This window comes from Somniosus microcephalus, chromosome 13, assembly GCF_052327205.1.
Source record: "Somniosus microcephalus isolate GS21.2 chromosome 13, FLI_Smic_1.0, whole genome shotgun sequence".
Lineage (NCBI taxonomy): Eukaryota > Metazoa > Chordata > Chondrichthyes > Squaliformes > Somniosidae > Somniosus > Somniosus microcephalus.
In genome coordinates, this window is record NC_140999.1 from 72,091,953 (window position 1) to 72,106,160 (window position 14,208).

Below are 14,208 nucleotides of genomic sequence, written 5' to 3' on the forward strand. Positions count from 1 at the left end.
TCCCCCGACACCTCCATCTCCCCTGCCCAGAGAGAATCGCAGTACGGTAGGCATCTATCGACAGAAAACAAGATTAATTAAATAATCAATACACGGAGGGGTCCAATGCCCCTGCACCACTTATATTCACAATAAGTCAAGCATGGAGGGGGTCCGATGCCCCTGCACCACTTGTAACATAATTTTAACGTGATACAACATCTTTAATGGGATTGTCACCCAGCCAACACATCTGCTAAAAATACACATGGAAGACAACGAGCTTCCCCTTTTCTTTTTATTACAATGCAATTGCCTGGCACTTTATTAAATGGCACTATTCTTCAGCCATAAATGTATTTTAAATTTTCACAATGCAAACATAACAATTCATAAGCATATGCAATTCGTTCACTTAACTCCAAACAAGCAGTAAAATAATTAACAAGTTTTGTAAATTCTTAGTCTTAAATTGAATTTCCAGTCTTAATCTTAAACTGAATTTCCAGCAACAGTTTAAATGTTGTGGCATCCACCTCCTGCAGTCCCTTTCCTTCGCGGGCTGGGAGTGCTCCTTCCTTGAGCACTCATCGACACGCTGGTCCTCTGTGCCTTCCGGAACTCTGAAAAAGTCTAAAAAAACATCTCGCCAGGTAGCCTGGCTCGGGGGTTGTAATCAGGTCCCGTGACCTCGATTCACAATACAATTCCGGAATGGTACCATACTTAAAACTTATACACACTACTTGAACAAAGCTATATACAAGCGCCGCCCGACTCCGGGCAGCCAACCTAATCCCTGGTTGGGCTGCCACAAGCTGCTCCCTGCGGCATGGACTGATTCCAGCTTCAAGTCCCTCACAGCTTATGGCTGCTGGTTGGGGACCTCTGCCTTTTGGCCTCTCCCTGACTCGGGAGGCCGCCCTACTCCACTGGAAAGTGGGTGACCATACTTTCTTGGGCTGGGGTACCCGAAGAGATCTCCTAGGGAGTGTCGCTGGTGGGGCTACCCCGGCGACCAGACCCTTGGCTTGGGTCACACTCCCTGCTAGCTGGGGACCTCCTCCTTCGGGTCCCTCCCTTCCCAAACCTGGGCTGGGGACAGGCAATCCCTTGCCACTGGCTGCCGGTGGCTGAGAGCCTTCCCCTTCAGGTCTAAAACCTGGTTCAGGCTCCTCCCCGGAGTCCCACAAGAGAGGGGGAATCACTCGGGCCAAGTGCTGGGGGACTTCTCCTCTCATACCCCCGACTGCACCTGCGTGTGCAGTCTGTGTATGCAGTCTGTGTGTGCATACTCACTGCAGGCTGGGGATTTCTAACCTCAGGTACAATCCCAGCTGCCTGTTTCCCTGCCCCTTGCTTAAACAAACCGCATTGTTTGATATAACTGGCTGCCTGCCAGTAATCCTGTTCAGAATCCATTTCTCTTACCAGGGCAGCCGTAAAGGTGGAGTCTGCAGGGCTTGGACTTGCTTTTGGTCCGTGGCCAAAACTATCCCCTGTGTGCCTCCCTTGTCCTGGATTACTGCTACCGGACCTGCTTTACAGGGGTCCCAGAACTCTCCTTCCCTGTTCCCCTGCTTGATTAACTTACTCTGGTCATGAATGTCTCCTCCCCTAACACAAGCCACAGCACCTGCCTGTGCAGCCTGTGAGCTTGTATCTGCTGTGGGCTGAGGATTTCTGTCCTCAGGTTCACTCCCAGCTGCCTGTTTCCATGTGGGTCCCATTAAGCTAGATGGGACCTCGTTAGACCGGGGTGAATTGGTCAGGTCTTCCGAGTGGACCACCGTGCTGGAGGCTCCAGTGTCCACCAAATATCTCCCCTGCACCATCCTCACCCCCATCTCAACATAGGGCCAGCTCCCCTCAGCATTTTTGCGGGGACACAGGTCAACAGGCTGCACTGGCTCTAGTCATTGCTGGGAGTGAGGTGGGGCAGACGGGGTCAAAGCACCGGTGGTGGCTGCTACTCTCCCCTGGCCAGTCAGAAGAGACCGTAGGGACTGTAAAAATGACTCAATTGCTGCGGGAGGGAGGTCTGGCCCTGCCTTTTGGGCTGGGGCTGTGGGATCCTTTCCCTTGTACATCATTAGAGCTAAGAGATCAAAATCCTGACTATTTTCCTCAAACAGCTCAAAAATTTTTAAAATTAATAGTCAAGAAAATGTCAGACTCAAGTCACACATAGTAATGCAATCGCCGCATTCATTAACTGTCAGAGCTGGGTAGAGAGGCTTGGTGAATGCTTGCTGCTTGAAGGTGTGTAACAGGGTTAGTCTCCTGTCAGACACACTGTAAAACGAGAGTATTCCAGACTCAAAATCCACGTACACTCCCACTCTGGAGGGCTTTCCAGCAGTTATTTCAGTTTTATTCCCATTGTACAGCGCTGTACATGAGCCCAGCACTGAGCACAGGCTCCACGATTTAATGTTCATTCCCAGTGAACACTCAGCACTAGGTCCCTTCCGGCTCAGGCTCCTGTAACAGACTCCCACCCTCCAACAACCTCCCGTGACCTCCACCTCCCAGTAAGAGCGGCCACAGCTCACCCCCTCAGCACACAGGACCTGTGGGAAACAGTCAAATCGTCCCGGATTGTCGGGATACTTCGGTTTCTGCCTAGTTAGCGCCACACTCCTGTTACTGTAGGATACTGCGAGTTGAGGGTGGGCTGTGACTCGATTCAGAGTCGGTGTCTGTCCATCTGTTAATAAAAGCAGAAATCTGAGTAAGTCCTTATCATTCATTCCTGGGAACTGTTCCGAGGATATGGCCCCAAACGTACTGGGGCTGGAGAGGGTGTGAGTGTATTTACACCTGGCGGGAGGGTGGGTGGGGAGAGTCACACTATATGGAGCCATTGGCTGATCTCCCACCCACCTCACTGCCATGCCAAGGGTGTGTCAGGGAACTCCTGGTCTTCCCTGGGAAATTACTCTCTTGGCATCATTGAAAGGCCTCAGTGGAAATCACACCAGTGCAGATCTGGCATAAGTCCCTTTGAGGTCTTCTAACTGCCCCTACACTTCAGTAGAGTAAGGTCATCAATCCCAGAGAGGGGAGGGGGATCCATCACCATCTTTAGTTGGAGTGGCTCCAATGGGAGCTGAAGAAGTCCGCACATTTTTTTCTTTGGTCAATGTGGACCTCCGGAGGACCCCACTCCTGGGGAGGCCGGATTGGCTCGGATTGGCTCGGATTGGCCCGGATGGGCTCGGATTGGGCCGAATACCACTGATGAGCCGTTGCATCCTTTGACGTGGCAAATTACCCCATTTCCGCAATTTGGTGCTGGGCGAGGGCAGTGCGGCAGAGCAGGCTCCCAGGCACGTGTTTAGATTCCTGCATTTAAACAAATGTATGTGGGTCACGGGGATATCTAACTGACCTGAGTTGCCGGGATACGATCAACTTTGTTAAAATCCAAGATTGCTTTGCATCAACACAAGAGTGGTCGTATAATGGGGCATATATCACTATTCCTGCATCGTCGCTGGGTTGAAACCCTGGAATTCCCAAAAAGACTGCAGTGGTTCATGAAGAAAGCCCAAGGCCAGTTTCTCACAGCAACTTAGGATGGGCAATAAAGAAAGAAGAACTTGCATTTATATAGCGCCTTTCACAACCTCAGGACGTCCCAAAGTGCTTTACACCTAATAAAGTACTTTTGGAGTGTAGTCACTGTTGTAATGTAGGAAACATGGCAGCCAATTTACACACAGCAAGCTCCCACAAACAGCAATGTGATAATGACCAGATCATCTGTTTTAGTGATGTTGATTGAGGGATAAATATTGGCCAGGACACCAGGGATAACTCCCCTGCTCTTCTTCGAAATAGTGCCATGGGATCTTTTACATCCACACGAGAGGACAGGCAGGGCCTTAGTTTAACGTCTCATCTGAAAGACAACACCTCTGACAGTGCAGCACTCCCCCAGGCCGGCACTGAAGAGCCAGCCTGGATTATGGGCTCCAGTCTCTGGAGTGGGACTTGAACCCATGATCTTCTGACTCAGAGGTGTGAGTGCTGCCACTGAGCCGGGCCATACTGTCCACATCGTGAGAACAAATAAACAAATAAAAACAATAAAGGTGCTATTAAATCCATCTGCCTCCAGTAACAGATCTCAGGAATATCCCAGGAAAGAATAGGGTTATAAATATTTGATTTGGGATATTTCCATGATGCTGACTTTCGAAGACATTGTGATGGTGGATGATGAGTGTGGTCCACCTCCACACAACCAATCCAAGCTGCAAACCTTTATTAAAATGTGAATTGGTATCCAAAGGAGACAAACTATTGAAATGTCATTGCTGAATGTAGAATTAAAAAACTAAAGACTGAAGAATAGACACTTTTGGTGTTTAGTTGTAAAACCGATGCAAGGTGGGTGTGGGGAGACTCCTAGCTGCTTCTCTGAGGCAGACGGGGTGGGAGGCCTGGCCGTTTTTCTGGGTTTCCCCTCATTTGTATATTGTGGACGAAACATGGTAAGGACTGACGGGTCACCCACTAGGGGGCAGGAAATCGGGTACTGTGAATTTTAACATCGACAAAGACTGCAGTTCTGTACCTATTTGCCCAGGATGAATTCAGCATTAAATCAAATGCTTGAAGATTTATTAAAGGTTAAATGAATCTGAACGTACTCATGACCAACACCTGAGATCACAAAGGATGCTTTGCCGCAGAAAATACGCACATTACAGCTGAACCTTGCCGATGTCTCCCTCTTCATTTCACAGTATAATGGTCTTGCTTTTCAGCTTAATTAAAAGGCCATTACATCACCTCCTCCATAAGCTTCGCTATTAGTTTTGCATTAGCTATTATAGCTCATCAGACCAAAGACTAAAAAAGCCTCCTATCTTCTATGTTTCTATGTCTCAACAGCACGATTGCAGGACATAACAACAACATCAACAATAACTTGTATTTATATAGCGCCTTTAACGTAGTAAAACGTCCCAAGGCGCCGCACAGGATTATTTTAAGACAACAAATTTGACACCGAGTCACATATGGATAAATTAGGGCAGGTACATAATATAAACTACCACAACTGTTTACTTGTACAGAAAAGTATAAATATATAGATGTGGGATGTGTACCATCTACAAGATGCACTGCAGCAACCAAGGCTTCTTCGGCAGCACCTCCCAAACCCGCGACCTCTACCACCTAGAAGGACAAGGGCAGCAGGCACATGGGAACAACACCACCTCCAAATTCCCCTCCAAGTCACACACCATCCTGACTTGGAAATATATCGCTGTTCCTTCATCATCGCTGGGTCAAAATCCTGGAATTCCCTCCCTAACAGCACTGTGGGAGTACCTTCACCACACGGACTGCAGCGGTTCAAGGCGGCGGCTCACCACCACCTTCTCAAGGGCAATTAGGGATGGGCAATAAATGCTGGCCTTGCCAGAAACACCCACATCCCATAAATGAAATCCCATTAAAAATGTACCCATGAGAAGATTAGAATTATCCAAGGTTATTTTATATAGAATCATAGAATAGTTACAGCACAGAAGGAGGCCATTCGACCCGTTGAGCCCGTGCCAGCTCTCTGCAAGAGCACTTCAGCTAGTCCCACTCCACCGCCCTTTCCCCGTAGTCCTGCAAATTTTTTTCCTTCAGGTATTTATCCAATTCCCTTTTGAAAGCTACAATTGAATCTGCCTCCACCACCCTTTCAGGCAGAGCATTCCAGGTCATAACCACTCGCTGCGTAAAAAAGTTTTTCCTCATATCGACTTTGGTTCTTCTACCAATCACCTTAAATTTGTGTCCTCTGGTTCTCGACCCTTCTGCCAATGGGAACAATTTCTCTCTATCTACTCTGTCTAGACCCTTCATGATTTTGAACACCTCAATCAAATTTCCTCGCACCCTTCTCTGCTTTAAGGAGAACAACCCCAGTTTCTCCAGTCTATCCACGTAACGGAAGTCCCTCATCCCTGGAACTATTCTTGTAAATCTTTCCTGCACCCTCTCTAAGGCCTTCACATCCTTCCTAAAGTGCAGTGCCCAGAATTTGACACAATACTCCAGTTGAGGCCAAACCAGTGTTTTATAAAGGTTCACCATAACTTCCTTGCTTTTGTACTCTATACCTCTATTCGTGAAGCCCAGGATCCCGTATGGTTTTTAAACCGCTTTCTCAACTTGCCCTGCCACCTTCAACGATTTGTGCGCATATACCCCCAGGTCTCTCTGTTCATGCACCCCCTTTAGAATTGTACCCTTTAGTTTATATTGCCTCTCCTCATTCTTCCTACCAAAATGTATCACTTCGCACTTTTCTGCATTAAGTTTCATCTGGCATGTATCCACCCATTCCACCAGCCTGTCTATGTCCTCTTGAAGTCTATCGCTATCCTCCTCACTGTTCACTATACTTCCAAGTTTTGTGTCATCCGCATATTTTGAAATTGTGCACTGTACACCCAAGTCTAATTAATTAATATATCAAGAAAAGCAGTGGTCCTAGAACTGACCCCTGGGAAACACCACTGTACACCTTCCTCCTGTCCGATAAACAACCATTCACCACTATTCTCTGTTTCCTGTCACTTTTTCCCCATTTTGTATCCATGCTGCCACTGTCACTTTTATTCCATGGGATTCAACTTTGCTGGCAAGTCTATTATGTGGCACTTTATCAAATGCCTTTTGGAAGTCCATGTACACCACATCAACCGAACTGCCCTCATCGACCCTCTCTGTTACCTCATCAAAAAACTCAATCAAGTTAGTTAAACACGATTTGCCTTAAACAAATCCGTGCTGGCTTTCCTTAATTAACCCACACTTGTCCAAGTGACTGTTAATTTTGTCCCGGATTATCATTTCTAAAAGCGTCTCCACTACCGAGGTTAAACTGACTGGCCTGTAGTTGCTGGGTTTATCCTTACACCCTTTTTTGAACAAGGGTGTAACATTTGCAATTCTCCAGTCCTCTGGCACCACCCTCGTATCCAAGGAGTATTGAAAGATTATGGCCAGTACCTCCGCAATTTCCACATTTACTTCCCTCAGCATCCTTGGATGTATCCCATCTGGTCCTGTGACTTATCTACTTTAAGTACAGCCAGCCTTTCTAGTACCTCCTCCTAATCAATTTTTATCCCATCCAGTATCTCCTCTACCTCCTCCTTCACTATGTCTGTGGCAGCATCTTCTTCCTTGGTGAAGATAGATGCAAAGTACAGTAATCCCTCCCCAACTGCGGGGGATATGTCCTTGTAAACCCCCGTGGTTAGTAAAACTGCGGTTGGCAAATACAGTATAAATGTTCAAATAACACAATAAAAAAGAATATAAAAGCAATAAAATCATGTTATTTACCTTAATCCTAAATTAAAAACCGCGTATACGCAAAATTCACTGCCATGGTTGGCAAAAGTTGTCACAGAGAGGAAACCGTATATACTTGAAATCCGCGTATGGCAAAACCGCGGTTGGGGTGGGATTCCTGTATTAATTTAGTACCTCAGCTATACCCTCTACCTCCATGAGTAGGTCTCCTTTTTGGTCTCTAATCAGCCCCACCCCATCTCTTACTACCCGTTTACTATTTATATGCCTATAGAAGACTTTTGGATTCCCTTTTATGTTAGCTGCCAATCTATTCTCATACTCTCTCTTTGCCCCTCTTATTTCCTTTTTCACTTCCCCTCTGCACTTTTTATATTTAGCCTGATTCTCCGATGTATTCTCAACCTGATATCTTACTCTCTATCTCTTTTGTCATCCAGGGAGTGCAGATTTTGGTTGCCCTACCTTTCCCCCTCATGGGAATGTACCTCGACTGTCCCGAACCATCTCCTCTTTAAAGGCAGCCCATTGTTCGATTACAGTTTTGCCTGCCAATCTTTGATTCCAATTTACCCAGGCCAAATCCATTCTCAACCCACTGAATTTGGCCTTCCTCCAATTAAGTATTTTTTACTCTAGATTGCTCCCTGTCCTTTTCCATAGCTAATCTAAACCTTATGATACTATGATCACTGTTCCCTAAATGTTCCCCTACTGACACTTGCTCTACTTGATCCACCTCATTCCCCAGAACCAGATCCAGCAATGCCTCCTTCCTCGTTAGGCCGGAAACGTACTGATGAAGAAAGTTCTCCTGAACACACTTCAGAAATTCTTCCCCCTCACTGCCCTTTACACTATTATTATACCAGTCTTTATTAGGATAGTTGAAGTCCCCCATTATCACTACTCTATATTTTCCTGCAAATTTGCTCCTCTATACTTTCCCACTAGTTGGCGGCCTATAGAATACACCTAGTAGTGTAATGGCATCTCTATTATTTCTTGACTCTAACCAAATAGATTCTGTTCTTGAACCCTTCAGGACATCCTCTCTCTCCAGCACTGTAACATTCTCCTTAACCAATACTGCCACACCACTTCCTATCTTTCCTTCCCTATCTTTCCTGAACATCTGATATCCAGGAATATTTCAAACCCAATCCTGCCCTTTTTTGAGCCAGGTCTCCGTTATCACCACGACATCATATTCCCATGTGTGTATTTGCGCCTGCAGCTCACTAACCTTATTTACCACGCTTCGTGCATTTACACACACATGCACTGTAAACCTATCTTAGACCTTCTTGTATTCTCTCTTAGTTTGACCCCACCTAATACCGTACTATTTCTTACTCTAGTGCTAGCAGTCTCTCCCAATCATTTGTGCACTTTGTTTCTCCTTTCTAATGCTACATCCTGGTGCCCATCCTCCTGCCAAATTAGTTTGAACCCTCCCCAACAGCACTAGCAAACCCCCGTACGAGGATATTGGTCCCAGCTCTGTTGAGGTGCAACCAGTCTGGCCTGTACAGATCCCACCTCCCTCAGAACCGGTCCCAGGAATCTAAAGCCCTCCCTCCTGCACCATGTCTCCAGCCATGCATTCATCTGCTCAATCCTCCTATTCCTATAATCACTAGCTCGTGGCACCGGGAATAATATGGAGAAAACCACCTTTGAGGTCCTGCTTTTTAATCTCTTTCCTAGCTCCCTAAAATCTGCCTGCAGGACCTCATCCCTCTTTCTAACTATGCCGTTGGTACCGATATGAACCAAGACCTCTGGCTGTGCACCCTCCCCCCTCAGAGTGTCCTGCTGCTGCTCAGTGACATCCTTGACCCTGGCACCAGGGAGGCAACATACCATCCTGGAGTCACGTCTGCAGCCGCAAAAACGCCTGTCTGTTCCCTTAACTATTGAATCCCCTACCACTATTGTTTTCCTGATCTTCCTCCTCCTCCCCTGTACAGCTGAGCCTACTGTGGTTTCGTGGACTTTGTACGGATAACCGTAGCTGTTGTAAAGACAGCGGGGTTTGATTGACAGCTGGTTGACGGCTGACGTCATATCCGGGGGCGGGATCCGACGCCATCTTGGCCATGCTTGAAGTACTGTACTACGAGACACAGAGTCAGGACTGAATAAATGGCACTCCACTACAACTGCTTGGGAGACTCGTAATTACGTTATTAAGATAACATTACAGACTTGGCTCTGGCTGCACTCCCCAAAGGAACCATCACCCTCACCACTGGTATATGACAGTTACAGTCTTACAGAGATTGCCTGTTAGCTACAGTTGCGTTTTTTTAACTCTAAGATTTAACTCTTATTATTTCTCAATTGTAATATTCAACAGCAGGTTCTTAAAAGACTTGCAGACGCTTTATAAGGACAGTGAATTTCTTTGTTGGCTCACAGGAACAAGTCTCAGGAAGTAAGAAGAGTTGCTGGAGGCAGTTCCGGGCCCCAGCACAGCAGCCCGGTTCTCACACATGGGCGAGAAGATATTGGGGAGCAAACGAAGGACAGAAGGACATTGTCTTCCCCTTGGATGATCAGCATGTCTCACCATGAGTTGGACAGTGGGCTTGGCAGGAGTGTCACAGAGGATGTCCCATTTATACCAAGAACTGTGCAGAAAGAAATTCAATGACCTCACGAGGTGTCTAAGGTATGAAATTTCCTGCTCTCTTCCCACCGCCCCCACCACCTCTCCCCCCCCCCCCCACCACCTCACCCACTCCCCCCCCCACCACCTCTCCCCGCCCCCCCGGCCTCCCCCCCACCCTCTCCCCAATCACATATCTCATTTTTTTCCGCAGGGGAGCTGACCCCTATGATCGCCTCTCCACAATCTGTCATTCCTTAGCTGTTTCCCTCTCATACATCTGCCTGCTTCTTGCTAAAGCAAATAGGTTGTATTCACAGGACAGTTCAATACAAAGCAAAGCACACTATTTTGTCTTGTACAAGACCTTGGTTAGGCCTCAGTCATACTGTGTGCAGTTTTTGGTCTTCTCACAATGTGGGTGATATTGAGGCTTTGGAAAGGGTGCAGAGGAGAGCCACTAGACTAATTCCCTGTTTAAAACACCTTAGTTAACCAGGTAGACTCAACAAGCTGGGTGTCTGCACTTTAGAAAAGCACAGGCTCGGGGTCAAATTGAACAAGGTTTATAAGATAATGAAGGGACTAGATTGTGCTTATGTGAACCAATTATTTCAACTGAATAGGTTAGGGAGGATGAGGGCGTCACGGTTACAAGTTATGTAACGGCAGAACTGTTAGGCTGGTCTTCATTTCCCAGAGAAGTGTGAAACAGGCTGCAGGCTCCTGCGGTGAACAGTGATTTGCTGTATTACTTCGAGAAAGTTGGACCTGTTTCTGAGTGGGGTGGAGATCACCTCATACAAGAGACAAGTATCCTGTAATGTAAATCAGGGTCAATGTGATCTCCTGGACTAGTTCCTGTCACCTAAAGGGGTCGGAGACCAATTTTCCAGAATTTTTTCTCGAATTGGCCTGGGCTTTTATCTATTTTTTAGCCTCTCCCAGGAGATTACATGGCTCTAGGTGGGTATCGAGGTGCACAAGGCTAGATGGACCAGTGGGACCGTCATTTTCATATGTTTGCTTGACATTTCTTCCGTCTATCATACGGTCTGTAGGCTGATATATAGTGATGGCTGAAAGCCCTTTTCCCAGTTTATTATTTACCTCCCATCTGCTCCTCTTGCAGGAGAAGCTTTCCTATAAGAAGACAAAGACAAGCCACTGAGGCGGAGGGACTCCTGAACCCCAGGCTCTCACCCCTTATGAAGAGAACTCCATCGAAATCTTATGCAGAAACAAAACTGTGACAACAGGATATAGAGGCACCGGAGGGCTGGTCCCAGATCATGTTTGTGGAAAATTCTTCTATCTCTTCTCTTCCTGCCTCACTCATTCATTCTGGGGCTGCACTTTCAGCGTATGAACATGCCAAATTTGGCCTCACGTGGACAGTGATCTGACATATGTTGCCCTCCAAGCAACAATCTAAGTCTTGCCCACCTCCTCTTTCCCTAAATCGGACAGTTGACTTGGATATGAGGGCAAGAGAGAGAGAGAGGGAAAGAGAGATCAGTAAAACCCTGATCAAGATGCAATGTCACTCGCTCTTACCCCGTCAAGCACCTGCTCAGAAATAGGCACCTTGCATGATTTATAGAGTCATAGAGTTATACAGCACAGAAAGAGGCCCTTCGGCCCATCGTGTCCGCGCCGGCCATCAAGCCCTGTCTATTCTAATCCCATTTTCCAGCACTTGGTCCGTAGCCTTGTATGCTATGGCGTTTCAAGTGCTCATCTAAATGCTTCTTGAATGTTGTGAGGGTTCCTGCCTCTACCACCCTTTCAGGCAGTGAGTTCCACATTCCAACCACCCTCTGGGTGAAAACATTTTTCATCAAATCCCCTCTAAACCTCCTGCCCCTTACCTTGAAACTATGCCCCCTGGTTATTGACCCGTCTACTAAGGGGAAAAGTTCCTTTCTATCTACCCTATCTATGCCCCTCATAATTTTGTACACCTCAATCAGGTCCCCCCTCAGCCTTCTCTGCTCTAAGGAAAACAACCCCAGCCTGTCCAGTCTCTCTTCATAGCTGAAGGGCTCCAGCCCAGGTAACATCCTGGTGAATCTCCTCTGCACCCTCTCCAATGCAATCACATCCTTCCTATAGTGTGGCGACCAGAACTGCACACAGTATTCCAGCTGTGGCCTAACTAACTGTGGTAAACCACTGTTATCGTTTTCATTGTTGTTCACTGTTGTTCACTACTGTTATCGTTATTGCACATTGTTACCTCTTGCTACTCACTGTGTACCAATGCATGCCTCAGCTGGCTCCACCCATGGCTCCGCCTACATGACCTGGTATAAAGGTGGCTGCTCGGCAGCCCACTTCCTTCTTGGAACCAGTCATCCACGAGAGGCATGCTCTGTTCTTTAGTTAATAAAAACCTTTTCATTACTATCCTAATTCATCGCTTTTTATGGATTAATTGATAAGCGTATCAATTTTATTAACTAAAGTTAAAATGTTGGCACCTGAGCAGCAACAACAGCAACAACAGCAGGCATTGCTGCGAGCCCTCAGACCAGCATGCCTGGACCTCGACCCTCAAGTGGCGGGTTCATCTACCAATTTCAAACACTGGCTGAGCTGCTTTGAATCCTGCCTAGAAGCCTCCGCCGTGATATCGGAGGAGAACAAATTAAAAGTTCTGACCGCCCAGGTGAGCCCTCAAGTATATACACTCATCCGGGACGCTACTACGTACACGGCGGCTCTCGACCTGCTAAAAGGGCAATACACGCGCCCAGTGAATACGATTTACGCCAGACACCTCCTGGGATCCCGCAGGCAGCAACCGGGGGAATTGGTAGAGACATTTTTACGGGCGTTACAGACACTCTGCAGGGACTGCGACTGTAAGGCGGTATCGGCTGCGGCGCACGCGGAGGGACTTATCTGTGATGCCTTCGTTAAGGGCCTCCAGTCCGACTACTCCCGGCAGAGACTGCTCGAAAGCAGGGAGCTCGACCTGAAGACGGCCGTAGCCCTTGCGCTCTCATTAGATGCGGCCCACCGAAACCTCGAAGCATACTCACGTAACGGTGCCGCGCCATGGTCATCACGACCTTGGGACATGGGACCGCCGCCCCCGGTACCAACTACTGCAGCGATGTCCCGAAATCAACTGGGACCGCCGCCCCCGGTACCAACTACTGCAGCGATGTCCCGTAACCAGGCCCAAAAATGCTATTTCTGTGGCCAGTTAAAACACCCTAGAGCGCGCTGCCCGGCGAAGACCGCTACCTGCTCTGGCTGCGGAAAGAAAGGCCATTACGCCAACGCCTGCAGAGGGAAACCCGCGAACGCCAGCAGCGCCGCGTGTGAACCATGGGGGCAGCCATCTTATCCGCCATTTTGTGCACCTCCGGCCGCGTGGGGATCGGAATCATGGCCGCCGCCATTTTGTCCGCCGCACTCAACCGCCATTTTGTCTCCGGACTCGACCACCGTCTCGTCTGACGACCACATCGGCTCACTCAGCCATACACTGGCCTCCGTTACGCTGGATCAAGCTCTCCCTCATCATCTGTCCAGGTCCATGATGGACATTACGGTAAACGGCCGCGCCACTACTTGCCTGTTTGACAGCGGGAGCACGGAGAGTTTTATTCACCCCGACACGGTGCGTAGCCACTCCCTCATGGTCCTGCCAATGCGCCATTGGATTTCTATGGCGTCCAAGTCCCATTCAACGGACGTCGGCGGCTACTGTGTGGTGACCCTTTCGGTTAGGGGCACAGAATATAAAAATTTTAAACTTCTTGTCCTGCCCCGTCTTTGCGCTGCCGTTCTGCTAGGGTTGGATTTTCAGTGCCACCTTAAAAGTGTCACATTGGCATACGGTGGACCCCTCCCCCCACTCACAGTCTGCAACCAACAGCTTTTAAATCGCCCGCCGCGCACCATTTGCAGTCTTTCCACACTCAAAGTCTCCCCCCCTCCCTTGTTCGCTAACCTCACCCGCGACTGTAAACCCATCGCTACCAAGAGCAGGTGGTACAGCGCCGGGGACAGAGCTTTTATTAGCTCTGAGGTGGGGCGGCTCCTGAAGGAGGGCATTATCGAAGGGAGCACCAGCCCCTGGCGAGCCCAGGTTGTAGTCGTTAAGACCGGCAATAAACACCGCCTGGTCATTGACTACAGCCAAGCCATAAACCGGTACACTCAGCTGGACGCGTACCCCCTTCCCCGCATATCTGATATGGTCAATCAGATTGCGCAATACAGGGTATTCTCCACCATTGACCTTAAGTCAGCATACCACC

General features: G+C 48.1%; 1 protein-coding gene across 1 annotated transcript in view; it reads right to left on the minus strand.

Moving 5' to 3' along the window:
- Positions 1 to 263: 263 nt before the first annotated feature.
- Positions 264 to 14,208, minus strand: part of LOC147108414 (E3 ubiquitin-protein ligase TRIM11-like) — a 52,049-nt gene continuing 38,104 nt past the window's right edge. The window contains exon 6 of the mRNA XM_086005028.1: positions 264 to 2,689. Coding sequence (XP_085861154.1) covers positions 2,139 to 2,689 — 551 coding nt within the window. The 3' untranslated portion in view covers positions 264 to 2,138. The remainder of the gene's footprint in view (positions 2,690 to 14,208) is intronic.